This window comes from Vidua macroura, chromosome 3 (genome assembly GCF_024509145.1).
Source record: "Vidua macroura isolate BioBank_ID:100142 chromosome 3, ASM2450914v1, whole genome shotgun sequence".
NCBI lineage: Eukaryota > Metazoa > Chordata > Aves > Passeriformes > Viduidae > Vidua > Vidua macroura.
The window spans coordinates 69,277,087-69,302,930 of record NC_071573.1 but is presented as its reverse complement, the minus strand read 5'-3'; the positions used below and the strand labels follow the sequence as shown (position 1 = coordinate 69,302,930).

The following is a 25,844-nucleotide window of genomic DNA, read 5'->3' as shown; positions in this document are numbered from 1 at the left end:
ATTAGGAACTACTGATCCACAGGGAGGAAAAAAACCCAAAAAAACCCACCCTGAAGTTATGAGAAACCGATTTTTTTGGACAGCACCTTGTTGGGTTTTATGATGAGCTCCAGTTATGCACAACACTATGTAACAGTGTTGTCTGCCAGTCTCCAAAACAGCTAGATCACTTTTTAGATCATTCAGAAATATGCTCTCTGCAACAATTTATCTTAGAGAAACTTTCAGAAATCAGTCACAACCTTTGTTTAAAGGTTTTATTTTTGAAATGCTGACAGCAGCTTAGCTCTAGCATTGTCTACAGAGAACGCTCCTACAGAGATACTTAAATGATGCTGTCACACAGAGTAGAATAAATTATTTCAATTGTAAATCAGCTAATTATATATTAAATCTGGTACCTACCCTTCTTTGATAGAAAGTTTTTTTCTTGCTCTGGATGAAATATAGAAGTGTACCCAAAGCCATATAAAGAGCCATTTTGTTTTTATCCTATCAGTATCACTCAGTGTCTTAGTTTAAGATTTGTATTTCTAGTCATATGATAGCCTCAAGTTTTCACTTCATTTTTAGAGTTTTGAAATGTTCAATGTACACATTGACAAATACCCCAGAGGTCAAATCCCAATTTATTAATGTCTGAAATCTCATTATTTTTGAATAATTCTCATTACTTTAAGACCTAACTGGTGATTTTTTATGCTTAGGCTTATTAAAATTGATGATACTATAACCAATGGAAATCCCTTCTTTATATAAATGAGCAATTAGAAACAATGTAAGCAATTACAAGCTAGATAAATTTTTTTTCATTAATTTTCTGATAAATATATTAAATTTTCCCTTTGGAAGGCTGATTATAAATCACTCACAATCAATCTCTGCAGAAGCAATCAGCATAAAGAGGAGACAGACTGGCTTTCCTCAATCAAGTCTAAAAGAAATGAACTTGCTTTACCTCAAAGACAGACTAAGGGAAAACAAAAGCAACATAACTTTAAACTGAACTTTGGATATACCTAGGTTCTCTTGGGAGAAACATGCATTTCAGTGTTGTCTCCCCAAAAATCCTTTCAGCTTCAATCATAGGCCTTGTCTATGGGATCATAAGAAAAAGAGATGCATCTTTGTTAGCTCTGTCTAAACAAAACTCCTCCATGTGGTTTATACCACATCCTTCCAAGGCTGATTCCTTCAAAGAAAGTTTTCTATACAGCCCAGGTTAGGTATTTGGAAAGCTGGAGGTTTATTTCTTCTTTAAAATATTAAAATCTTTTGGGGGTTGGGGATTTTTAAAACAGATTTTTTGTTTTCTCTTTGCCTACTGTACCTTTCTTAGTTTAGCTGCTTATCAGAAGATAATGAAAAGGTCTCAGATATGAACTGTTAACAATCTACATCAAGGAAATGAGATGGAGAAACTTTTAATAAAGATCTCTTATATGTTGATTCAGTATTAAACTACAGTACGTGCCAATACAATTAATTAATTTAACAAATATATCTTATTCTTTGTGATGTTTCTACTAGTCCCTCACCATGGGCAAACAGAGGGAAGAAGGTAGAGCACATGGCAGTCTGAATTCCTATTGCAAAAATTAACAGAAAAAAGTTTTGGTTTGACAAGAAAAGTCAAGGATGAGGAGAATGGGCACAGTTCATTTTCTTCCCTGGAACCCCTTCTCTGAAGGTCAGTTCTGATTATTCTGTACCCTGGTAAGAGAAGACAGTAGATAATACTGTCAATTACCATTCCTTCCTTCCAGAGGACCTAAGAGGAGTCTGCCTCTCTCATTCTGTCATGCCTGCTAATACTTCTGTACATTAATTGCTTCTTAGACTTGTGTGCTTTTGTTGACCTCAAATTTAGTTTAAAAGTTAAATGTGTAAATGTTTGCATGAGTAAGGCCTGAGTTTGTGTACTGACATCCCTTAGACTGGACTAAAATGACTGATATGACCAGGGGCTTTTGGAGACTGGGGAAGGGGAGAAAGTGTGAGTTTTGCTCATATGTGTGAATTCTCTTCTTCAGTAACACAATCTTCTCAGGGAAGTTTATGAGCCTTTTCATTTTCAGGAGCACAACTACAAAACATTTCAAGCAACAGTTTCCTTGTACTTTTTAATTGCCTAAATGTAAGGGCTGACACAAGCTTTTAGAGCGCTGAAAAACAAATGCCAATAAATAAAAAACCGGACTACCCAATTCTCTTTCTTCAGTTCCTCTTTGAATATCAGTTGTAACTGGTTTAGACTTTGTTTGAATAATATAGTATCTGTAGTAAATTAGGTACAAATAAAAATTGAAGGTAACTGCAACTGAGCTAAAGGTATTTCTAAACAAAGTTCATAGATAAAGATAAAACATTTATGTTGTATTTGTGAATTAAATTCATTATTGCATTCAGTGCATTACATTCATTAATCAAATACATATAAAACCTACATAGGCGTGATAATAATTGCATTGCCATTGACCAGTGACAGAAGGGGGATTTGACAGATGTACAATGATTTGGTAAGGTAAAAATTGATTTGGCAGAAGATCCAAAAGCAAATAATATTCTCAATTTCACAAAGACAAGCTTTGAGAAACCAGAGAATTTATTTGTGAAGTCGGGGACTGAGGAATACAAATATTGAGGATAATATAATTATTTGAAGTGAAAAGGATAAAGGTATGTGGACTTTGTCTCAAGAAAGCAGAAAAAGTTTTACTGAAGAGAGCTAGTTGAATAAGTAACCACAAGCAAACCCCAAAACATTTGCCAAATGGCAAAGAGACTTAAGCACAAAGGAAATGTTATCTGGGGGATGAAGAAAAGGAAGGATAAAGTGAGAATTACCAAAAGTCAGGCTGCATTAGACTTTCAAAAATATATGAAAAGCAAATAAAAAAGATTCTTCATCACCATAAACAAAAGACAATAAAGAAAAGGACTGTAGAGCTATGGAATAAAAAGTGCAGAGGAATGGAAGATAATCTTGGCAAAATATAAATTGCACTTTGCTACTGATCTGAAGTGAATGCTTTGCCTCAGATTTTAATGAGTACATTGACTGATCATGGGAGCAAAGTCAGTTTAGACAACAGCAGGAGTGTGGGGCAAAGCATCATTCAGAACAAGGACAGAACAGAACTCAAGAAAATTAATGCAAGGCCCTGCATCTTCTCCACCCCATTTCTGAAAGGAACTCATGCGTGAGCTCATGGAACTACTGCCAGGTGGCTGGAGAGGAGCAAATTTCACACCCATCACTAAAGTGATGGGTAATTTCAGCAGTGGAGTTTTTATGGCCCATCATCATGACATCCAGGCCTGAAGAACACATGTAAACCAGCAGCAAGTATAATCTAGGTCAAAATTGAAATTCCTAACTTCTTCATTTAATTCATCTTTTCCAAATGTAATTGATTGATTATTCCATTAGCCAAATATTCGCAACAGAATCTACAAACTAAACCTTAAGAGCTCCAGTAATTTAATGTTTTTAATAAGACATACACTGTCCAAGTATTAAAGTTATACTACTTCTGCTTTACAATTTCATACATAAAGAATTTTACAAGAGTTACTTAATTGTCAGCGCTTCCTTTTTTTTTTCTTTTTTGTCAGCAAGTATCATTTATCATGAAATAAGTCATACGGCAGCACTACACTTACAAGTCTCAGTCAAATCTGAACTAACTGCAGAGGAAATCATAATGGCATCCTGAAAATTATTTTGCAGGACAATTCTTCACATTTACCTTCCTCATTTAATTTAGAAGGATATTTCCTGGTTCTAGATAATAAATCCATTTATTGAGTAGGGAATAACAGCATTAGGTGCTGAAATCACCATTTTGAGCTAAAAATAGCTCCCATTACTGAAAGATCATTTCTGCTTTTTGTTATGACAGTTTCGATTTCTACCATGTAGCAGAACAGCCCAGATTTGCTGAGAAATTCTGTTCCGAGATCTTTGACTCTCTGAACTGTGAAGCTGGCTGTGGTTGCTGTCCTTTCTGTAAGCAGAAACCTGAGAAGCGGGGCAAGTAAATCAAAATGAAAATGGAGGAGCAGGGCCAGGTTGGCAACAGTAGGGATGAGTGCTTTTGTTTCGAAATGAAGTGAAAAAATGCCTTGAAAGTCATGTCTTCTCTATGCCTACACTGGCTCTGCAGCAACTTTCTTTCCTGTTCTTTTTGTAACAACTGGGGAAGACACTAAGACAGTGCTCCTCCTCACAGCACACTAGTTTTTACTTTTCACAGTGACATAGCAGAGATGCAGAGCATTAGCATTAATATAACTTTTACATAAATATTAACAAAGAGTGAGCACGATCCGTTCCTGTTCGGTGGGTGGAGGGCTGGTAAAGGCAGCTTTAATTCCGTACTCAAATCTCAATTTTTCTTGGCAATGCCTCTCCTGTAAGTTGGCTGCTCTAAATGACTTTGTTGCCACAGGCCCCTATGGATCATTCCAGCTGCTCAAAATAGCTGTTCAAAGTGAGAAAACCTCTACACAAGAAGTATTCCCTAGGGAGAAATTTCAAGAAGTCTACAGTCCCTATGTGCTACTGGGAAAGTGTCAAGAGACTGGCTAAGAAAACAGAATTCATCATTGTCCTTTCCATACAAAAAAAAAAAAAACATTCATACTTTTTCATCTTTCTTTCTGGACTTACTTGTTGACACCAAGCTTTACCCATTCAAGAATATGGGTAAGAGCGAGTTAGCTTCACACTAACTCTGTGAGCTCTGTGCTCTGCAGCTGGTTATAGCAATGAAAATGGGGAGCAGCTTCAGCACCATACAGGCTTGCATTCTGTTTCTGACTGCCCCAAAGCTCTGTTTAGCTCTGTTTTGGTAGGCAAAAACTCTGAACCACTCTGACTGTTGGGCTTCGTAACAACTAACAATTAAAAAAAAAAAAAGGTTACAATAGTCACAACAGGTTTTTTGTAACACAGAATTTCCTCCTGCACACAGGGGAATGTACCTGGCCAGTTACAGCCTGTTGTGCCAGCAGATTACTACAAAGGAACAAGATCATAAACAATTTTTGGCCCTGTGTCTCACAATCATATGATGATATCTGAGCCTTCCTGTCTTCCCAAGCTATTCTTCCTCCAGATTAAATGCCTGATTAATGTTATCAAAACAATTTCAAAACTGGTCTAGTTAAATTAGTGCAACCCCTTTGAATGGATATTTTCAAACCTGTTGGTTCTTCAGCTCCTGTCCTGCCCTTTATCTCTGGGTAATCTCAGTTGTAAACATGAATTCAGCAAACATCTTTCCAACACTGACTCACAGAACCTCCCCCTAATCCAAAACAATCTCCTTCTGTCCTTCCTGAAACCTCAGCCTGTCCCTCAGACAATACTTTGTTCATGTCTAGTTGTCAGTCAAGTTCAAAAAAGAGCTTTCACTGTTTCCCTCCTTTCCCTCCTCCACCTGTTTTTTGTGTATCTGTCAGCAATCCAGACTCCTGTGAAGGAAGGCCTGCAGCCTTCAGCATTAATACAAATCTCTTTTTAGGTGATCTGGCTTCAAATATACAACATCACCCTGCTACTTTTCCAACACATCAGAAAAAATACTATTTCATCTTACTCAGTGTTGAGATCATTTCCCTCCTCATGTCAGCTGGTGACACTGAGCTGTATTGTTCCTTTTTAAACATTCAAACAAATACTTCATGTGGTTTCATAGGTTATCCATCCCACTGAGAAGCTTCCCAGAAATAAAAAAAAGAATGTGTTTCTTTTTTTTTTTTTTTTTTAATCTTGTCCTCCTCTGAAATGTCTCAGAAGCATTCTTACAGGCAATTGGTGTACCTTAAAACCATGGGACAGCAGTCACATCTAGTGGGTTAGGGCCACTCTGACTGTAGTGAACTCTGTCTGGTAGCAAGTGCCAAGTCCTGAACTGGAAAAGTCAGAAAAAGAACAAATTGAGGGGGCAGAACTGTTAAGACTTCAGGAAATGATGAAGTTTGTGAGCACGTGGTCCAAGACATGCTATGAGACCACACCATAGTCAAGATCAGGAAGTCAGAAACTCCATACGAGACAGACTCCATAACAAGAAAAAGATATATCTGGCTGGAGCAATGTCACACAGATCACTTGTAAACAGCAAGTAGGATCAAACACCTGACTTAAAACTAGAGAGAATATTAAATCAACAGAAGACAGAATTAGGAACTAGTACTGCACCTAGAAAGAAGGATGGGTAGACTAGTATTAAAAGTAAATGTGGAATACGGCTGGACTGAGTCCACAAACACTCAGATGTATTGCTATTAGCACTTTAAGCAGATTTAATCCATTGTGAGTACTGAAACTAGTGGTCCCGCACTCCCCATCCATAATTTCATGTGCATGCCCAAGCACAGCTTCTTATTTATACCAATACAAGCATCTATGTAGCTGGGACATGAACTAGCTTGGGAAACTGATGCCAATTACAGCTTATCACAATTAAAAACGATTAACCATCATTAAAACTAAGTAGGCAGCATTAAACTTGATGCAGTCCACTACACAGCCATGCAAGTGCTTGTACTAGCACAAGGAAGGAGGCAGCATGGAGGTACAGACAAACGGCTGAGAAATTAAAACCTTTTTATTTAGAGTTGTTACAGCTCACACTAAGTTAATAAAAACCAGTGAAACCCCAGCACTGGAGAACACGATTCTCTGCCAGCTATGGGAGCATACAGCGGCAACCAGCTACCTAGGGAATGATTCACGTCCAGCTGCCTTGGCAATGACTCACTGGCTCAGTGACTCACTCCTCCGCTGGTGGACAGAGCCCACTGCCTATTATGCCGTCCGATACTGTCTCACTGTCTCCTAGTAGGGACTCATTCATGTGTCCCCAGCCATCTGCTGCTGCCTGTCCCATGTAGTGCAAGTACCGTAGGCTCATCGGGGAAGACGGGATTTTCTGTTCTTCATTTGGTCAGTTGCGAGCCTTTCCGCAGACTACGGAGTATTGCAACACTGAGTTTATAATGTGTAATAGTATCGCTAAAAAATGCTTTAAGCGACCATTGATCTATGTGGTTTTCAACAATTTCTTCTAAATATTAGGAAAAGAGTCGCAGGTTATGAAGTAATGACCCGCGCACACAGATCCGCGGTCCCTCCAGTGTGCGCCCACAGACGCACATGCCCTGCCCGGTCACTCGCTCCTTGTGCCGCACACCCGCGTACCAGTCACTCCCCATTTCTCGGTCACACACGCTGGGGTCCTGGAAGGGGCAAAGGGAACGGGAACTACGCCTGAACGCTCGGCTGAGCTCCTCTTACGAGCGAGGGAAGCGCCTTGCGGCGGGCGCAGCGGGAAGGATCGCTGGGTGCGGGCGCAGCGCTCCCGCCGCGGCCCCGGAAGAGCCGGAATTCTCGGGCTCGCCCCTCGCTACGCGCCGAAGGGTTTCGGGGGATGCTCCCCCGCCGTCTCTAGGCCACGTTCAGCCCTGCTTCCACTGGCACGGTTCCCTGCCGACCACAGTTCGTGCTTCCCACCCATGTTAGGGGCGGCGCGGTCCGACCCCGGTGCCACACCGCGGCCCCGAGCGCTGCCCCAGCGCCGCCGCCGCCCGCGCTCCATCTCCCGCTCCCCGCGGTCCGGCGGGCGGGAGGGCTGCAGCGGGAGGGGCCAGAGGAACCGGCATATGCCTCGACGGGCGTCGCCGCCACCCTATGGGAAGCGGAGAAGGGCGGGCCGGAGCGGCGGACGACCAATGTGCAGCGCGGCCCGGCGTGATGCGCCTACCTGCGGGACTATAAAGGCGGCTGCGTGCGCACTGGCTTCTCGCTTACACAGTATGGCCGGCGACATTAGCTAGCGCTCGCTCAACGCTCTTCTCTGTAACAGGGGAACACACGGACTACAAGGAACCGAACCGCATCGCCCGCCTGCACCCCCGCTCGGACTGTAACCCGCTCACACACGCTCACGCCGCATCCGCCGCCGCGCACTCTGGGTGATTTTCACCCGTTTAAAAAAAATATCCTTCCTTCTTCTACTTATTCCTCTATTATTTTTTCTTTTTTTTTTTTTTTTTATTAATATTACACAAATCCCCCAGAAGGTGAAACCCGCCCAGGACGGACTGGGACCCGGCGGCGGCAGCAGCAGCGCGGCCCGTGCAGCAGCAGCGAACGGTGGCGGCCGGGGGCGGCAGTTTGGTTGCCGTTTAATTTCTGTGGTTGTTGGTTGCCGAGTTGTCTCACCATGAAGGAGAGCGGTGCACACTTCTTCGAAGGGACCGAGAAGCTGTTGGAGGTGTGGTTCGCCCGGCAGCAGCCCGCGCAGCAGGAGCCGCACCAGAGCAAGGGGTCCGGCGACCTCCGCACCATACCCAGGTCCGCGAACGGCCGGGGCGGGGTGGGGTCGGAGCGGGGAGAGGCGGTGGCGGGGGCAGCGCTGCCCGTGGGGGGCGGCCGGCGGGGCGGGAGGGTCCCTGAATGGCCCGGGTGTGGCGGCGCTTTGGGGGGCGATGGCGGCCGCGCCGGGGGAAGGCAGGTTCCGGGGTGGCCGTCGGTGGGGGCTGGGCTCCCGTGCTATCGGCCGCCTTCCCGCTCTCCCGGTGACAGCCCCAGCATCTCCCCGCCGGGGGTGACCTTCCGCCGCCCTCCAGAGACCCCCGGGCGGGGAGGCTCCCCTCGTCCCGGCGGGCGGGAGGTGGCGGTGCCGGGGACGGAAGCCATTCCGCGCCGCCACCTCGTGCAGCCCCGCGCGGTTCCCGCTGGCAACATGTGGCGGCGGCGGAGCGCAGCGTGGAGCCGGGCGTGTGCCGCGCCGGCCGGGAGCGCCGCGGGGGGAGCGGGCGCGGTGTCGCAGTGCTGCTGGTGGCCGGGGCACGGCAGCGGCGCCCACCGCTCTGCGGCGGCTCGTCCCGCTCCTGCGGCCGGTTTCGGGATGAGAGGGCTCGGGAAATCCCTGCCGTACTGCGGAGAGCGGGGGCTGAGGAATCTCCCTCCCCGTTAGTGCGAGCTGGAAAGGGAGATCCCTGTGGCTGTCGTGGCGAAGGTTGATGGCTCCCTCTCACATGGCCGGTGTGGCGGCGACCTCCGGCACTGCGTAGCCGGACAGGTCCATAGAGCGGCTCTCGCAGAGAGAAGCAGGCGGTACCCGGGGACCTTCCCGTGTCTCCCAGCGGTGCGATGGGCACCGGAGCGAGGGAAGCACGGGGAAAGGAGTGCCCCCTCCTCCCCTAGCAGAAGTGTGGCTGGAGCCGCGGTTTACACGTGAGTGTCCTGGCCGCGCTCCCGGCCGCGCCGCCGCTCCCGTCGCTCTCCCCCATTGAGGAGCCGAGGCCAATGGGAGCGGGACGCCGCGGAGGGCCGGGCCGCGCCCGTCACCCAATGGGCATGTGGGGAATGCGCTGGCGCCGCGCTCGGCGCCGCCTGCGGCGGGGGAAGGAAGGCCCGGGGCCCGCTCCGCGCCGCTCCGCTCCCGGCGCACGTGTTCGGCACCGGCTGCCGCCGCTCCCCGCCCGCCGCACAGGAATGTGCCCGCGCCGCCTTTGTTAGCGCAGGAGCCGATGGCCACCTGCCGGCACACGGGGCGGCTCTGGAGCCGTGCTGGGCATGGGGCTACTGTACTGCAGATTGCCAGTGCTGTGGTTTGGAGCATAGTGTAGAAACGCTGGTGCTAGGTGATCTCAAAGGCCCCTTTCCAATCCAGACCATTCTAGGATTCTATGGAATACTTCTGACTGTGAGGGTTCAGCTGTAGATCAACAAAAAAGAGTGTTCTGGAAGTGTCAGAAAATGGTACCTGCAAGCTTGAAGTACAAAGCAAAATCTGCAGAACTATGGACGAGCTTGCAGTTACAATAAAAATGGCATGTAGGTGGCATCAGCTGACATAGTTGCAAAAGGTAAGCTTGTGCTAAGCAAACAGGGCAAATCTGAAGGTTATACTCATGTGAGTAGTTCACCTTCAATATGGTCAGCTGTTCAGCTTTTCAGATTCGACTGGTTGCTGGAGGCTCTCAGTGTGTCCAGATCTGCTTGTGCATATCACTGTTGCCCAATGGTCTCTTGTCAGAGTTTGAGCAAGAGAGCTTGTCATAGTGTATTTAATATTTGGAATATGCTGATGATCTCCATTCAGCAATGTATCCTATTTGTCTTTTCCTTTGTTTAGGTATTTCTCAGGAAATTTCCCATGTGTATATATTGGTAGAATTAGCTATTCACAGATCTGAACTGGCAGTGAGCAGATAACTGCCTTTTTCAAAAAGTAATGAATGGCCCGTGTGTGTATGTCTGAATGCTCATGGTTAGTGGAAGCTTCATTTCTGCTGTACCAGAAGCACTGCAGAATACATTTTTACCTCTGATCTGTTGGTTGTTGAGGTAATTTGTGTAACTTTGACTTGTGAAGCTATTTAGACCTTTCTGAATAATGTACTTAACATGGAAATAATCAAATGTGATTTTATAGCTCTTGGAGGCTTAGTAGTGTAGCAGGTACAGGGTAATAGCTTGTATAGGTAATGTCCAGGCAATCCTGGAAGGAAAAATCCTAGCTGAAATACTTGCAGATGATGTGAGCTACTTAGATGCTGGAGGAGTCCTGTAGTGTTTGACTTAAAATGTGAAAGATTCCAAAAGTACTCGTTTGACTTTGTGCTAATATGCAGATGTAGTTTAGAGATAGCATTCTGCAAATGCTTTCCTCACTGACACATTCATACTCTCTGGTGTTCCATTTGTGAGCTCAGACTCGTGTTTGCAAAACTGCAAACTTAACTTTTAAACCCAGAGCATTTAATGTAATTGCAGTGTGAGTGCTGGGATAGTTCCTTTGTGTGGTTCGGATAAGGCTGTAAAGTTTTAATAGAGTGGATAAAAACTGTTAACTGTTGAACGTGTGGTCTTTAACACAGTGTCAGTGCTGTGAGCAGGCTTTGAACACTTTTGTGTTAATTGGCTCTTAATACAGCATGCTAATCTAAGGTGCTTGCTTTCTTTGGTAGGAAACCATGATGTGTCTGAAAGTGTTTCTAGTATGAAATGACCTTCTATGAATATTTTCATTTGGAAAACTGTCAGAATTAAATTACTTGTTACAGCTGATAGATGCAAATGAAAGTCCTGAATACAAAGTATCCTGCTATGCTAATTTTATAAAGGTGATTGAATGAGCTAGTTTATGTTGAGCAGAACCTGAAATCAAAGCTGAAACTGTAGAACAATAGCTAAATTAGAATCAAGTTGCAAACCAGTTGAGCTTGCCTTTTGTATTGTAATACCTGCTTAGTAGTGAAATGTGAACCATTCATCTACTGAATGACTAAGCTGGTGTTCAAAGCTAAAAATTTCCATGTTGTGCATGCTTGTTAGGGATTAGGTATTTTAAAGTCTTTGCTGGATATAATCAGCAAGAAAGTTCTTGAGCTGATGCAACTAAGACTTATTTTCCACATTTTTTCCCTCCTATGGGCAAACCTGCTTTCTGGGTAAAAGTTTGGCTTATGTGTAATGTGTTTCAGAAAAGATCTTTGTCATTTTAATGCATTCAATAAAGATCCCAACTAAAAAGTATGGCATTTGAGCTTTACTTTGTTGTTAAGTTTTGGGGTGGTTTTGCTCACTTGTTAACAAATTATGCAGAAAGGTCTTGTGGTTGAAATAGTTACTAGCAAGCATCTCAATATGCCTACCCTGCTTATATCCAGTAGTGAAGTTAATGCTTTTGTGGTCTCAAAATATTTTGCTTTAATTTTATTGCTTGTTCTCACCATGCTTTGTAAAGCATGATTTTTTTTTCTAAAAAAATAGCCTTAGACTATTTATGGAAAACAGAGGGTTTGGTAAAAACATTATCAACTTGCTGCAAGCCCTGGATTTCCATGGTGACTATGTAGTACATTCACTATCCCCAGAGTAAAATAAGCTGTTTATTCCTTCAGATGATGTGCAGCTATGCATTTTCCATCTCGAGGGCTATCAGGATCTTGAATGTACAGAAGTTTGAAACCATAAATAAAAGATGCCAATGTTAAAAGCTCATATCTCAAGCATTCAACCCTGAGGAATACTTTAAAACTGAGCTTATTTATGGACTTTTAATCTGCTTCCTATTTGTCTATATTATGTGGAAACACAAGCTGGAGAAAACTGCAGCAATGAGCAGTATGAGGTGACACTGATACAACATTCTGATCCTGTGCTACATGAAAGCTCCCAAGCTCTGAGACACTCAAGGATTTGATAGGTGTCCTGTAAATCCTTGCTGTGTGCTGCACCCTGTAGCCTGAGTCTGCTTACTGCTGCAGTGCTGCTGCACCTCTGCCCCTTCCCCCAGTCCTGGGCAGTGTTACCTGCCTGTTTCCTCAAACACTGAAGGTACAAGGAAGCTGGCCATGAGCCCTGCTCTGCTCCTACTCCTGCAGTGCTTTGGAACAAAACTGAAGGGACTCCGGAAAGAAGGCAGGGCTGTGCTAAGATAAGGGCTTCTGTCCCCGTGTACTTGTGGAGCTTTTTTTATATGCAATGCAAGTTTATCTGGAGAACTTTATCTAAGAGTGCAGTCTTCCCCTTATCAGAATGGATATTAATCAATTAGATTTTAGATCTGGTTCAAAACTATGGGTAAAATGCTTTCTTGTAACTCAAAACTGTAACTAAAGAATGGTTTCACACAGTGGAAACAAGCCCTTTTATTCTCACTTCTACTGATTCTGATACTGCTTGCAGGAAGTGAAGACTTGTATTGAAGACTTTCTGACATTTTCTACCTTATCATTTAAAGTGCTGAAGCATTTGGGTAGTCACTGTCTGGCAAAGGTGTGGGCCCTTAATGAGACTCTATAGAAAATAAATAGCAGCTATTGGTGTATTCCTTAAAGGGCTTTCCTAATGGTTGTTTGCTCAGCCAGGAGAACGGGAAGACTTGGGGCTTTTGGTAGATACTTGCTGCCTTACAGTGTGTTCCTTCTGGAGAAAATTACACTCAAATGTTGAATGTTGCTTGTAAGTCCTGCTGTGCCTTCTGAGGCTCGTGCTTCCTCAAACACTTTGGATGTCCTTGGATATGAGAGACTTGGGAATACCCATTGAGTGTCTTTGGATGTAAAGGATGGAGTCCCCATTCCATGTAACTGCAATAGCAGTGTAAGGCCCACAAGAGGAGAAATATGCAGCCTTCAGAGCCCCAGCTGGGGCCATCTTTGTGCCATTGCTGAAATATCTTGGTTTCATTTGGGAGTGACACTCCAAGTAGCTGGCTTGTGACTTTCTAGGTAAGAAGGATTTTGTGAGCAGTATTGCATAGAATCAATTTCAGTGTGGATGCAATTTTCCACCCAGGTGCCTGTCTCTCAAGATGAAATGCATGTCCCTGGAAGGCTTCTTAGGTTTAGGATTAGGGAGATGTGGACAGTCTCTCTGTATATCTGTGCTCAGAGCACATAGAGGGTGTGACACTTTTGTGCACCCCACAGATACTGCCTATGTAAACTTATCGAGTTGCAAGGGCCTTAGCCTAAACTCAGGCTGTGTAAGTGGTTCAAGGTAACCTATCTTAAACAGAAATTTTTAAATTATGTTATATTTCTAAGAGGAGGTAATTCATGTGCAGCTGTCTGCAGAGAAATACATGAGCTGCTCAGGGGTGCTTTAAAATACTTGTGACTTTTGTATGGTTTGTACTGTTCCTGCCTGTTTTGGGATGCTTGAAAGCAATGTTCCAGCTCTGCTGACACTCATGTTTAGCCAGCTTTCGTGTGTCTTGGCTGTATCTCCTCTGTGTAGGCAGTTTAGACAGAGTTCTAGTCTGTCTGGATCATGGTATTGGTAGGAATTTGCCTATTTAACTTGCTAATGAGGTAATTGATACCTATGTGGCTCCTAAAAACACTTAGTAGGTAACAGGTGAGGGGCTAAAAGATTGTTCTGCAGTTGAATGCTTGAAATTAGAACAAGGTCTTACATAGTCAAGATTAAAAGTCTTATTACTTATGATACTATAGAATTGTCAGCTGTTCTATTCTAATGAAAAGCTATGCAAGAGTATGTATATAGCTTAAGCTGTCTTTAGGAGTTCCATGATTTATTTCCTAAGAATTCCTGCCCTACTGCAATACAGCTTTTCTTCACAGTGCTGTCTGGCTGCCTTAGCAAGTTCCTGTTGCTCTGTGTGTGTGTGTGGTGATGTGCTTGAGGAGGCTGTTGGTTGCTGATAGGAATGAGTTCTTGATGTAGTTCTTAATCTCTTCAAATTGCTGTTAGCACATTCCCAGTTGGCCTGAAACAGCAGTATTGTGCCTGGTATGCTTGACTCTTGTTAAAGAATGTGTTTTACCCCTGAAGGTAAAGGCTCAGAAGAGGCCAATAACTTGCGTGTGCAAAAGTGTGGTTTTATCTGTCAAGGAAAACTTCCTTCTGAAATAAAGGAGCAGATATGATGCTTTGGAACTTGGTTGAGAGGAACTATTGACTATTCATGAAGCATGCCTCCTACAATTAAGCTACTTCTCAGTTATAATAACTCTTCCCTACTGACATAGCTGGTTGGCAGTTTGAATGGAAGTTATTTGTACTCTGGTAGCAAGTCTGTTGATAAGGCACTAAATATTGCAACACAGGTATAGGAGTAAGTTGTTAAACTTGATTTTTTTTTTTTTTTCCCCTTTTGGGATGTTCTGCTAGTCAGAACCATTCAAACAAGGACAATTCTTCACACTTGAGTAGATGTATTCCATTTTCATTTGCTATTCTCTGAGAAGGTGCAATCATTTAAGGTGCATTGTGCTTGCCCATTCAAGAAACTAATTTGACTCTGGATAAGTAGCAGTTATTTGAAAATTTGGAAAGGGGATCTTACAACTTTGGAATGAAATGGTTAGTGAGCCCACATAAGTGAGAAGTCAATCTCAAATTGGTGTCTGCAGGTCTGCTGCAGAACTTGCTTCCAGTGAGAGTGTCAGTGACTCTCATGGGTCATATTCTACTATGCTTGAGTATAGGAAAGCAGTTTCCAAACTGGCATCGTTCTGATGTCTGGCTATGGGAAATAATTTAGGAAATAGTAATGCCTTGCAGATTGATCATTGAAGGGGGAATTTTGAAGAGCAGAAGTTCATGATGGCTCTTCATTGAGAATCAGTCTTACTTGGATACCCTTTTTCAGTGTCAGGCTTTACTTCCAAGTTAAAACTTAGCTATGAAGTTAGTAGTGTTCTCAAATACTTGAATTGCTAACTTAGTGAATTTTTACTTATTATTGAATAGCTGCAATGCATTTAGTGATAATCATTGAAATACTACTTACTTTTAAGGTTGGTTTTGTTTCTTCATTCAAGTGTGAGTAACTATTGGTTGTCTCAACTAATGGCAATTATATGGATCAAAAAAAAAAAAAAAAGAGGGAAGAAATAGAAGAGTTAGACTTGTAGTGAACTTAATCTACTTGGTACAAAGTAGTCCCAGATGTTCTTCCTTAGCTGTGCTTTAAACAATAGAACATGCCAAATACTAAGGTCATCTTGTTTAAATAGATTATGTTGGCTCAAATCCAGCCTTTCTTTAGTTTTCTGCACTTAGCTTTAAAATGCAGACAGATACAGGCCAGTATCCCTGCAGAACTTCTCCCTAATGTGGCAACCCTTTGTTAGACTATGTATGCTTTTAGAGCAAGCCTAGCATCCTGTCTGTTTCAAAATTGCAGGGTTTTTCCTTAGTGCTGCTCTAGACAGATCAAATTATGAGCTGGCCCTTTATTTCTGTAAAGGCTGAACACAACATTTAGTGCATGCTTAGCTATGGTTTCTGTAGTACGATAGTGAGGGCTTGAGCAAAGCTGTGATACGTGAAGATCTTGTGCAACTGCAGATTTCAGCCATGGTACCAACATACCAGCTGTGGTACCAACAAGCATTACAGGACTTCCTTTGTGTTGTGGGCTTTGCACTTAACACACAATAGTGCACTGTTGGTTCTGTACTGACCCCTCACTGAACTACCAAACTTGTTACATCTTCCTCTGCTAATATGTGTCTGGAGTGTAGAAAGACATTTCCCTGAAATGCCTGCACAGAACTGCACTACAGTGATACCTAAAGAAAAAGTGTCACCTGCCTGCAGAAGGCTGAGATTTTGACTGTCTGACTGGATAAGAAGCTTGTGAAGGCTGAGACGTATGCTCTTGCAAAGCCTAAGATAGTTACATGCCTATTAATACTTGGACAAGTACAAAATCAGATTTGTAGTAATGTACAAATGGGGTTAGTACAACTCAGCATCAGGGAACTCTTCCTCACCTTTCCCAAATGCAATGTCAGACTCTGGGTGTTTATTTAATGGCAGATAAGAGGTCGGTAGGGATGCTGGAATGGTTTGAACAATCTAATACATTACCTAGTTCAATTTCCAGGAAGAGTGGCTGGCAAACTTAGGCCAAACTTAGGTGTGCTGTAGCCAGAGAAAACTAAATCCTATAGTACTCTTATTAGCAAAATTGTATGGTTTTCTGGGAACATTTAAAGGATAGTCTATATTATAACTATTTCACTCTTTGCATTTACCAGCCTTTTTAAGGTGAGCAGCCACTTACATTTTCATGTACATTTGAGTTTTAGGAACAGAGCTAACTCCAGTCAATGACATAAGTATAGAGCTGAATAAATGTGTGGGACTTGAGCTGAGCACTCAAAATAACCTTTTTAATTTGATGTGGAGATTTGAGTGTCTGTGCTGTCATGTCTGTTTGCAGAAAAGCATTTCATCAAGGGTCACTAACTGGAGTAAACCTCACTTTGATTTTAAGTATCCAGTTATATCACTGAATTTCTAAATTAATCAGATGTGCATTGATCATGAGGGTTTTTTAAATTGATAGGACTTTCTTAATCTCTGTTCTGGTTGAATCATATATATAAATATTACTATTCTGATGTACTTTAAATGGGAAAGTCCTCAAGTATTACTAAAGGTACAGAATTTGTTTCAAAAGGCATTCTCCTGAATGAATGAATCAATTGAGGGAGAAGTTAAGGCATTTATTTGCTGACTGTTTAGAAAGGCTAAAGAATATGTGGATGTTTTAATTATACATATAACAGAATCTGAAACTTCAACTTCGTGAACGGACCGGTTTTCTAAGGGGAAACACTGGTGGCTGCAGGAGAAAGTGTGTTGGGGGAATTAACAGTGGGTGCTCAGTCCTGGCATACAGCCACAGACAGGGCTTTTGCAGTGTCAGTAAAGGGTGAGAGGTCTGCCTCCTGAAGAAGGATTAGGCTGACAGTTTTATATGGGCAAGCTGAGCTTGGTGATGAAAAATTGGCAAATTTTTTGTGCTTCTAGCTCCTGCAGTTATTCCAGCTCTACTGATGGGCAGCTTAGTTCTATGCTGGGTTAGTAAATCTCTTGGATAATGACATCTCTGAGGACAAGAGCCAGCACAAACCTGCAGGTGGAATATGCTGTGGGCAGGGAGAAGTAGGACAGCTGGCAGTCTTGTAATTTTGTGACGTCAGGAAGCTGTATCTGTTCCTGTCTTATTTATAGCAAAATAGACTACATTGAATTCTACTAATCTGGTGTAGACACAAGACTGAAGTGACAACCAAAGTAGTTTTTTTGCAAGTCCGTCATTTCTCTTGAGTACTTGAAAGCCTTTTGGCTTAATTTGAGCCCTTGTTTTTTGTTTGCTTTTTTTCAGACTCTTGGTAGAAGGAGTAATATTAGTAAAGAATTGAAGTATTAAGCTTCTACCACCATACCAAACTCTAGTACCATAGCTACAGTTTGCACTGTATGAAGGAATTCTGTGATCCTGGTTGGTCAAAGAGGAATTCAGACCATTGAAATCTATTATTTTTTAGCTTTTCAGTTAAATTATGAACTTGACTCTAAACTGGTCAATTAAAACATCTTAATGATAACTTACTGGTTTATTACTGTAGTAGTTGCCAATGACTACTGTGGTAGAAGTGCACAGAGGTTCAACCTAAAGCATACCTTAAGTTGCCAACATGTGGGACACAGGATTTAAGGTTATCCTGACTCACCTGGTTAGAAGCGTGAGGTTCCACATGCAGCAGATCATGGTAACAGATTTTGAGGACTACTGAGTCATCAAGAGCAAAGAATGGAGTATTACTGTATTGTGACAGTTAGTCCCTGTATGAAAACTCTTCCCATTTTGTGCTCTCCAATCCAGTAACTCGGGACTCTGGTTGTGTTTGGGCTTTTTACCAAGGGCTCCAGCAAGCTTTGGTTTGTTTAATCTGTTGTTTGTGCTCTTCTGTAATTTCTTCACAGGATTGAGTGGGACAAACTTCTGGAGAATGTGCATTGTTTGATCATAAGTGTGACAAAAACTGACAAGCAGGAAGCTTATGTACTCAGGTAAGGCAGTGGCTCATTCTTTTAGTCCCTGGGAGGGAAAAAAGTGAAAGCTGTCGTATGTGATTCGCTTGGCTGAGAATCCAGTCTTGGATTGATGGCTACAACTTGCAGGGATCTCCTGCTCAGAGGTGCTGTTTCTTCATAGTTGTGTTTCTCTTTTCCTTTAACCAAAAGGATGGACAGAGCTGTGGTGGCATCACTTAATTTTGTCCATGGGTAAATAAGTGTCCCCAGTACAGAATTTCAATATTACTTCAGCAGAATAGGCTATAGGTGTCACTTAGAGATCAGCAAAAAAACCTTATTGGTAGATCAGCCTTAATTGGACATAATACAATCAAGTGGAACAACTCTTGCAGCTGACCTAAGGCTATCTGTAAAACTGTAGCTTTCCTGGAACCCTGGAATTTTTGTTATGTGTGCTGCAGTTAGTTGTAAGGACACTATTTTTGCCATGTGTTTTTCATCTTGCAAAATACTTTCTTGCTTTTTGTACATGAACTTTACAGACACATTTGACATTCTCTGGTTTACTTCAGATTACAAATACTGAAGTTTTTGTACTCTAAAAGACTGCCTTGAGGGCTAGGTTGTGCTAAGAGCAAGATAGTCAAAGAAACTGTGTTCAAGTCTTGTTTCTTCAAGCTTCATGTATTTAAAACAAAATTCTGGGAAGAGTAACAAATTGCACTGCATCCTGGATGAATTTTAACCTTGATTTTGAATTTGTAAACAGCATTCCAAATCGAGTTACTTAAGCTAATTTTTACTCCCATTGTTCAGTTACCTGATGAAAAGATACTTGTTTAGCGTGCTTAAATGTTCTGGATGTGGTATCAATACCTACCTCCAATTCAGCTGGGCTGTAGTTAAGTATCTGACTTAGTTTATATATAGTTAATTTCTATATCTTATGAGGCATATCATATAGCTCTGCCTGTGTACCCACTTCACAGCATGTTTGTATTTCTCAGGTAGTTTGAGGGTGTCTAATGTGTCTTTTCCTGTAGAGTGACAGCTCTGTTATATCATGCTTGGAGCAGGTGTTTGTTTTGGAATTTGTAACAGCTCTCAAATGTTAGCTGCATTCTATGGATTTGATCTATTTGCTAAATATGTTTGTGCCATATGCTGAGTGTTCACTTAGAGTAATGCATTTGGTTGGGATAAGGACCAAGACCTAACAACTCCCTCCTGGATTGTTTTATGTAAAGCACTTAATATATTCTTAACACCTCTCTTACAGTGAGAGTAGCATGTTTGTCTCCAAGAGACGTTTCATTTTGAAGACGTGTGGTACCACCCTCTTACTGCAAGCACTGGTTCCCCTGTTGGAGCTTGCTAGGGAGTACAGTGGGTTTGACTCAATTCAGGTAAGGTGTCAGAAGTCTTCCTTGGAATGCACAAAAAGCTTTTTGCTGCTATTTCAAATTCACTCTTTTTATTAAATATTCTGAAACTTGGATATTTATGTATGCTTCCCATAATGGGAAGACTGTAATGTAAGATTGCTCTCCTGCAGCAGTTGCCCTTTTGTCTGTCTCTTGGTGGGTGCTAAATAACAAATGCTGTTAAGCTGAGTTACTTAAGAGTAACTGTGCCTATGCTGTCTAATGGAAAACAAGTTTGTAAGTAGGCTGTCTCCTGGAGCTTAGAAATTCAGATAGGAATAACCCTGTGCTTCTGAAATGGGAATACAGGTAGCAGTGTTTTGACAATGAAAACTTAGGTCCTGTTAAAGTTCATGATAAATGCTTGCATTTTTCTAAATTCTTGGATTCAAGGTGGGTGGGTAACACTGAATACCTAAGATGCACCTTTATTTTTTCAGAGCTTCTTTTATTCACGTAAGAATTTCATGAAGCCTTCCCACCAGGAGTACCCACATAGGAATTTCCAGGAAGAAGTAGAGTTTCTTAATGAAATTTTCCCAAGTAAGTTGATGAAACTTCAGCAAAGTTGGGTGAAGGGTTGATGTTAAGTGAGAAGTGATGAGCAGTGCAATAGGTACAGGCTGCCAGGCCAAGAATTCAGCAGTCCTTGCATGAAAGTCAAAAGCTATAAATACTTATTCTCTGGATTTCTGATACTAGCTTGCCAAGATCAAAATTTAAATTACACTAAGCTTGACATTTAGCACCTTGTCTAAACTGGGGTCATCTTCAGACTGCCAATCACTCTGCAGAATTCTGAAAGCCATATTAAAAAGCTAGGATAGTAATTTAAAGTAAGTAATACTCTGAAGAAAAATGTGGGCTTTTCTCAGGGAAGTTACTATGCTAAAACCTGAATTTAAGCATTTAATACAGTTTAAGACTACAAGAAGAATCTTAAATTTTAAAGTGACAGGTTTTTGAAGGAACATAGAAGCTGTGGTACTTATCTGAGTTACTTGAAAATAAATGATAATCGTAAATGCATTTAATAGAGGCTTTAAGAGTACCAGGGTTTCTCTCTGTGCATAGCTATACTGTAATATCAATTTCCTGATTGTAGCCTCTTAGCAGGGGTGTCCAGACCCACTTCTGAGAAAGCTTGCTTTTCTAATTATTAACTTTGCATCCCTGAAGTTAAATGCATGGTTATTTGATACAGCTGCTGACTGCATCAGTGAACTTCAGTGGGGTTCTGTGAAAGGTCCCTGTCTTTAAATAGAAATAAATATAATATTTTACATAAATGTTCAGCTGTGGTATGTTAACTGGAAGCTTTTTGTCTTATCTAGATGGAGCAGCTTATTGCATGGGGCGTATGAACTCTGATTGCTGGTATGTATGTGAGGAGTTTGAAGTCTTTACAGTAGAACTTGGTGCTGTCAATATGTGTTACATGCTTGATTTGTGCTTTTTGTAGGTACCTGTACACCCTGGATTTCCCAGAGAGTCGGATATCCAATCAGCCTGATCAGACACTGGAAATTCTGATGAGTGAGCTTGACCCAGTAGTTATGGACCAGTTCTACATGAAAGATGGTGTTACTGCAAATGATGTCACTCGTGTATGTTTGCTTGAAAACTGAGCATTTTGGGAAATGGTGGAAATTGGGCAACAAAATGCTTTATTCACTTTTAATACAAGGTTTATTTTGCGGTAGGAGAGATGCCGTAGAAAGTGTCAGGTTAATACTGTGGGAGGAAAATGGATTTAACCCAAGAGTATTTTGGGGACTATAACTTCATGTTTTCAGTGCCCTTCCTTTAGTGAAAACAACAATATGCAGTGCTTTGGGTGATGGGAACCTTTTACTCTGAGGAATGTAGGAGTAGGAACAAAACCACAATTTGAGTAACTTTCAAGGATACAGAGTACAACGAGTAAGGCTTAGACTGGAGATAAGGAAAGCAAAGGTTAAATAGGTATCGAAATCAGGGTTAAATCAGGAAGCCATTTGGATGAGGGGAAGGGCAGATTTGGGGTCTAAGCATACCTTGATGGGTTTGCCTCCTTTATCCAGATGGGGAAGTCATGTGACATGAACAAGTTTTCCTGACAAGTACACTGACTTCGTCTTGTTTTCCATCTTAGGCTTTGATTCTCACACTGTATTTGCTATTGAGATTTGGCTGTAGCTCAGGTACTGTGTGGTAAATCAAAACACTTCGGATTGCACTTCTTCCAAGGGTATAAACTAGTCTATCCTTACTCTGGCATAAATGTAAACAGCCTTCACTTCGTGGATAGTGGTTGAAGAGCAGCTCCACTTTCCATTTCAGCAGCAAAAGCAAATATGTTTTGGAGTTCTAAGCTGTTTCCTTGTCTTGGATGGGTGCAGCTGGGCTCTGTAAGAGGCAGTGTGATAACTTGCCTGCAGCTTGTCACTGCCATTGATACAGTGACAGGATGCAAACAAGGTCATCTACAGTGGTACATGTAATCAGACTGACTTGTAATTGGATGAATTCTGGTGTTCTCTTTGCTAAACAGATGTTCATTCTGCCTTTGAGGTAAATCTAAACAAGTGTTATAAGGATGCATGATAAACAGAATTGTTTAACTTTGTTCCAGATGAGTGGAATTCGTGACCTGATACCAGGTTCTGTTATTGATGCTACAATGTTCAATCCTTGTGGGTATTCAATGAATGGGATGAAATCGGATGTAAGTTTTACGCTCATTAATAATTAGCATTGGTAAATAAAAAGAAATAAATATTTGGGGGTAATAATACCCTTTTTTTTTTTTCAGGGAACTTACTGGACTATTCACATCACTCCAGAACCAGAGTTTTCTTATGTTAGTTTTGAAACAAACATAAGTCAGACCTCTTATGATGACCTGATTAGAAAAGTTGTAGAGGTTTTCAAGCCAGGAAAATTTGTGACAACCCTCTTTGTTAATCAGGTGAGTTTTCTTGCATTAGCTTGTCAGCTGATGAAATACATATAGACACAAATGAAGCAAGGCTAGAGATTTTTACTGGAGATTAACAGTTTAGTTTGCCTCTATAGTTGAGGGGTAGTTTCTTTGGAAAGTAAAAATACTCTTAAGTTGTGCTATGGCATGTACTAAATCTGATCTTCAGAAGACTTCTGAAACAGTAAGATGCAGCATCCCAGTCCCAGAATTCTACTGATATCTTATGTAGTTCTGTATAGGCATAATTTCTTGCCTTGGCATTTTTCTGGATTTGCCTGCAACTATCAGTTGTAGAACACCTGCTCTTAATAGTGTTGCTCTCAGGTAATCATAGAACCACAAAATGATTTGGGTTGGAAGGGACCTTAAGGATAATCTATTTGTAACCCCCTGCCATGGGCAGGGACACTTTCCAGTAGACCAGGTTGCTCAGAGCCCCATCCAACCTGACCTTGAACACTGACAGGGGATGGGACATCCACAACTTCTCTGGGCAACCTGTTCCAGTGTCTCGCCACCCTCACAATGAAGATTTTTTTTTTTTTTTCCCTAATATGTAGTTTAAATCCACCCTCTTGCAGTTTAAATCTGCTACCACTTGTTCTACCACTACCTGCTCTGGCAAAAAGTTCCTCTCCAGCTCTTGCCAGTACCCTTTAGGCACTGGAAGGTGCTTTAAGGTCTCCCCAGAGCCTTCTCTTCTCCAGGCTGAACAACCCCAGTTCTGTCAGCCTGTGTCCATAGGAGAGGCGCTCCACCCCCCCCCAAGTGTTCACAGAACAGCAGTACTGTATGTAGGGAGCAGAACCACTGCTTGAGAATGAAGCTTTCTGCACCACTGTCAGGAAGAGTTTCAAAACATGTTAAGTAAGAACATATATGAAATGCAGTGTGCTAATCCATCTCTAAATAACAGTTTTAAAAGTAACTTTCCCTTTTTTTTTTTTTGTTTTGTTTTCTAGAGCTCTAAATGTCGCACAGTGTTTTCCTCTGCCCAGAAGATTGAGGGGTTTAAGCGTCTTGATCACCAGATTGCCCAATTCAGTGATTATAATTTTGTTTTTACCAGTTTTACAAAAAATCGCCAGCAACAGCACAGTTGATTAAGAATGAAGAAAAAGCGCAAAAAGAAATCCCATATAGAAGGTGGTGGTTGCTTTCTAGTTAATGATTCAGGGGGCCATGCTTTCCACTCCCACCACCTTGTAGTTGTGGAAAGCCCTAGGTGTAATCATAGTATAACCATTTTGAATTGTATGCATTATTATATCAAGGAGTTAGATATCTTGCATGAATGCTCTCTTCTGTGTTTAGGTACTCTATGCCACTCTTGCTGTGAAATTGAAGTGCATGTAGAAAATTCTTACTGTATGAAACTTTACAACACTTGTAAAAATGATTCAGGTAGAATTACACACAGTATAGTTTTTCTCCAAGTATCACCAAAAATTCCCCACAGACAAGGCTTTCGTCCTCATTAGACTTCAGCCTCAACCTACTCACTGTGGACAGTTCTCTCTTAAATTGTCACACTTTTTTTTTTTGATCTATGTTGTGATTTCAGTCTAAAACAGTTTTTGATGAACTTCTATGATTTCTAATGAAACTGATTCCTAATTAACACTTTCATGTTTGGAGAAAGTTTCTTAAAACAGTTACAAATTGTTTTGCTACTACAGGTGGTGGTTGATTTATTTTTAAATCAGACTGACTTTTCATGCTCTAATAAGGCTTCTAGGAATTTGCCCAGCTCTACCATAGAACTGGGCTAATGCATTGGTCTTTCACTTTTAGTAACTCGGGTATCGGTACTAGTGCAGGCTAAATTTTGTCTCACCTTAATGGTCATTTGTCTGTCCACATCCCCGAGCTGTCACACCGCTACGCGATGGCAGAATTTGATGAAGGTCCGAGACTTGACAGGGGAAGAGCTGAGCCAGGCTTCAAGTGCTTTGGCGTAATTGTGTGACAGCTTTGCAAAGTGCAAGTTGATATTGGCAGTGGGCATTTTCTGTCCTAATCACCTGTTATGTCAGAACAGGGAGCTCCTGAGCCCTGGCAGGTAGGGCTAGTGGAGGAGTGGAATTTGCCAGTCTGGGTGCATTGATTGCTTTGGATTATTCTCAGTAAAACCTGTGACCTGCCACTTCGGACTGTAAAGAGTGCTTCTAAACTGGTCCAGTGTCACTTCATTTTGTTGTTCCAAGCAAAGCTAATGCCTCTGTCTTGTGACAGTCCTGTGACATTGTTGTGCATGTGACTTATGTTGTACTTGATTGTTGTGACTTCATCTGTTTTTTCCTCCTAATTGTTAAGGTGGTTCCTCTTACTGTGACTTGAGGGCATTAAGTAAGGGTATAGAACAAGAACTGTCTGGGACACCTGGACAGAAGTGAAGAAGAATACTATTCATGGAGCATGAATAAGTGTGTAATTCAAAGTCACTTTAATGAGTATTGACTAAAATGCAGGCTTTGAAAAGTTGGCACACTTTCAGCTATGTTTGTTTGCAAATACTGGGATTTTAACAGCTGTGAGACCAGCATGTCAACAACAAAATTGAGATTATTTTTCCCCTCTTGTCCTTGCAATGTTTTGACTCTTTCTGGTTTGATGCAATGGTTCTTTTGTTCCTTCTGTATTTATAAATGAAGCACTTTTTCAGTGCTTCTAAACTAAAGTCTGCTTGGTTAGAAATCAAGTGGTTGGAACATTTTGATTTTTTTTTTTTTTTTTAAAGCATATTATTGATGTTCTTTACCAATGTTATCAATTACATGCTGTAAATGGCACTAATGCTTTTTGGTGTTAATATTGAGGACCAATATTTCAGTGGGGTTTTATTTGTTCTTGCATTGTCCCAATTGTTCTGACTTTTTTTGGCTTGAGGTCCATTAAGTAAACTGAAGATCCATTTTTGAGTAATACCGAAAGAATGCATCTTACAAAAAGAAGCATAAGCCTCGTCTATGAAAAGCTGTTGAATGGGTTATTGAACTATCTGGGTGATCAGGATGGGGGGAGTATGGTGTTTATAATTTCTGTGGTGTTAGACTTTGATCATTTAAAATATCTGTACCACAACTTAACGCTTCAATAAAAGTTCGCTTAAATTGTT

General features: G+C 41.8%; 1 protein-coding gene across 1 annotated transcript; it reads left to right on the top strand.

Annotated features, from left to right (window-relative positions):
• Positions 1-7,794: 7,794 nt before the first annotated feature.
• Positions 7,795-25,844, top strand: AMD1 (adenosylmethionine decarboxylase 1). Its single transcript, XM_053974184.1, has 9 exons — positions 7,795-8,368; positions 18,284-18,370; positions 19,617-19,743; positions 20,202-20,304; positions 21,096-21,138; positions 21,224-21,368; positions 22,376-22,468; positions 22,556-22,711; positions 23,689-25,844. The coding sequence occupies exons 1-9, from the start codon at positions 8,238-8,240 to the stop codon at positions 23,827-23,829; spliced, it is 1,026 nt and encodes a 341-aa protein (XP_053830159.1). The 5' UTR covers positions 7,795-8,237; the 3' UTR covers positions 23,830-25,844.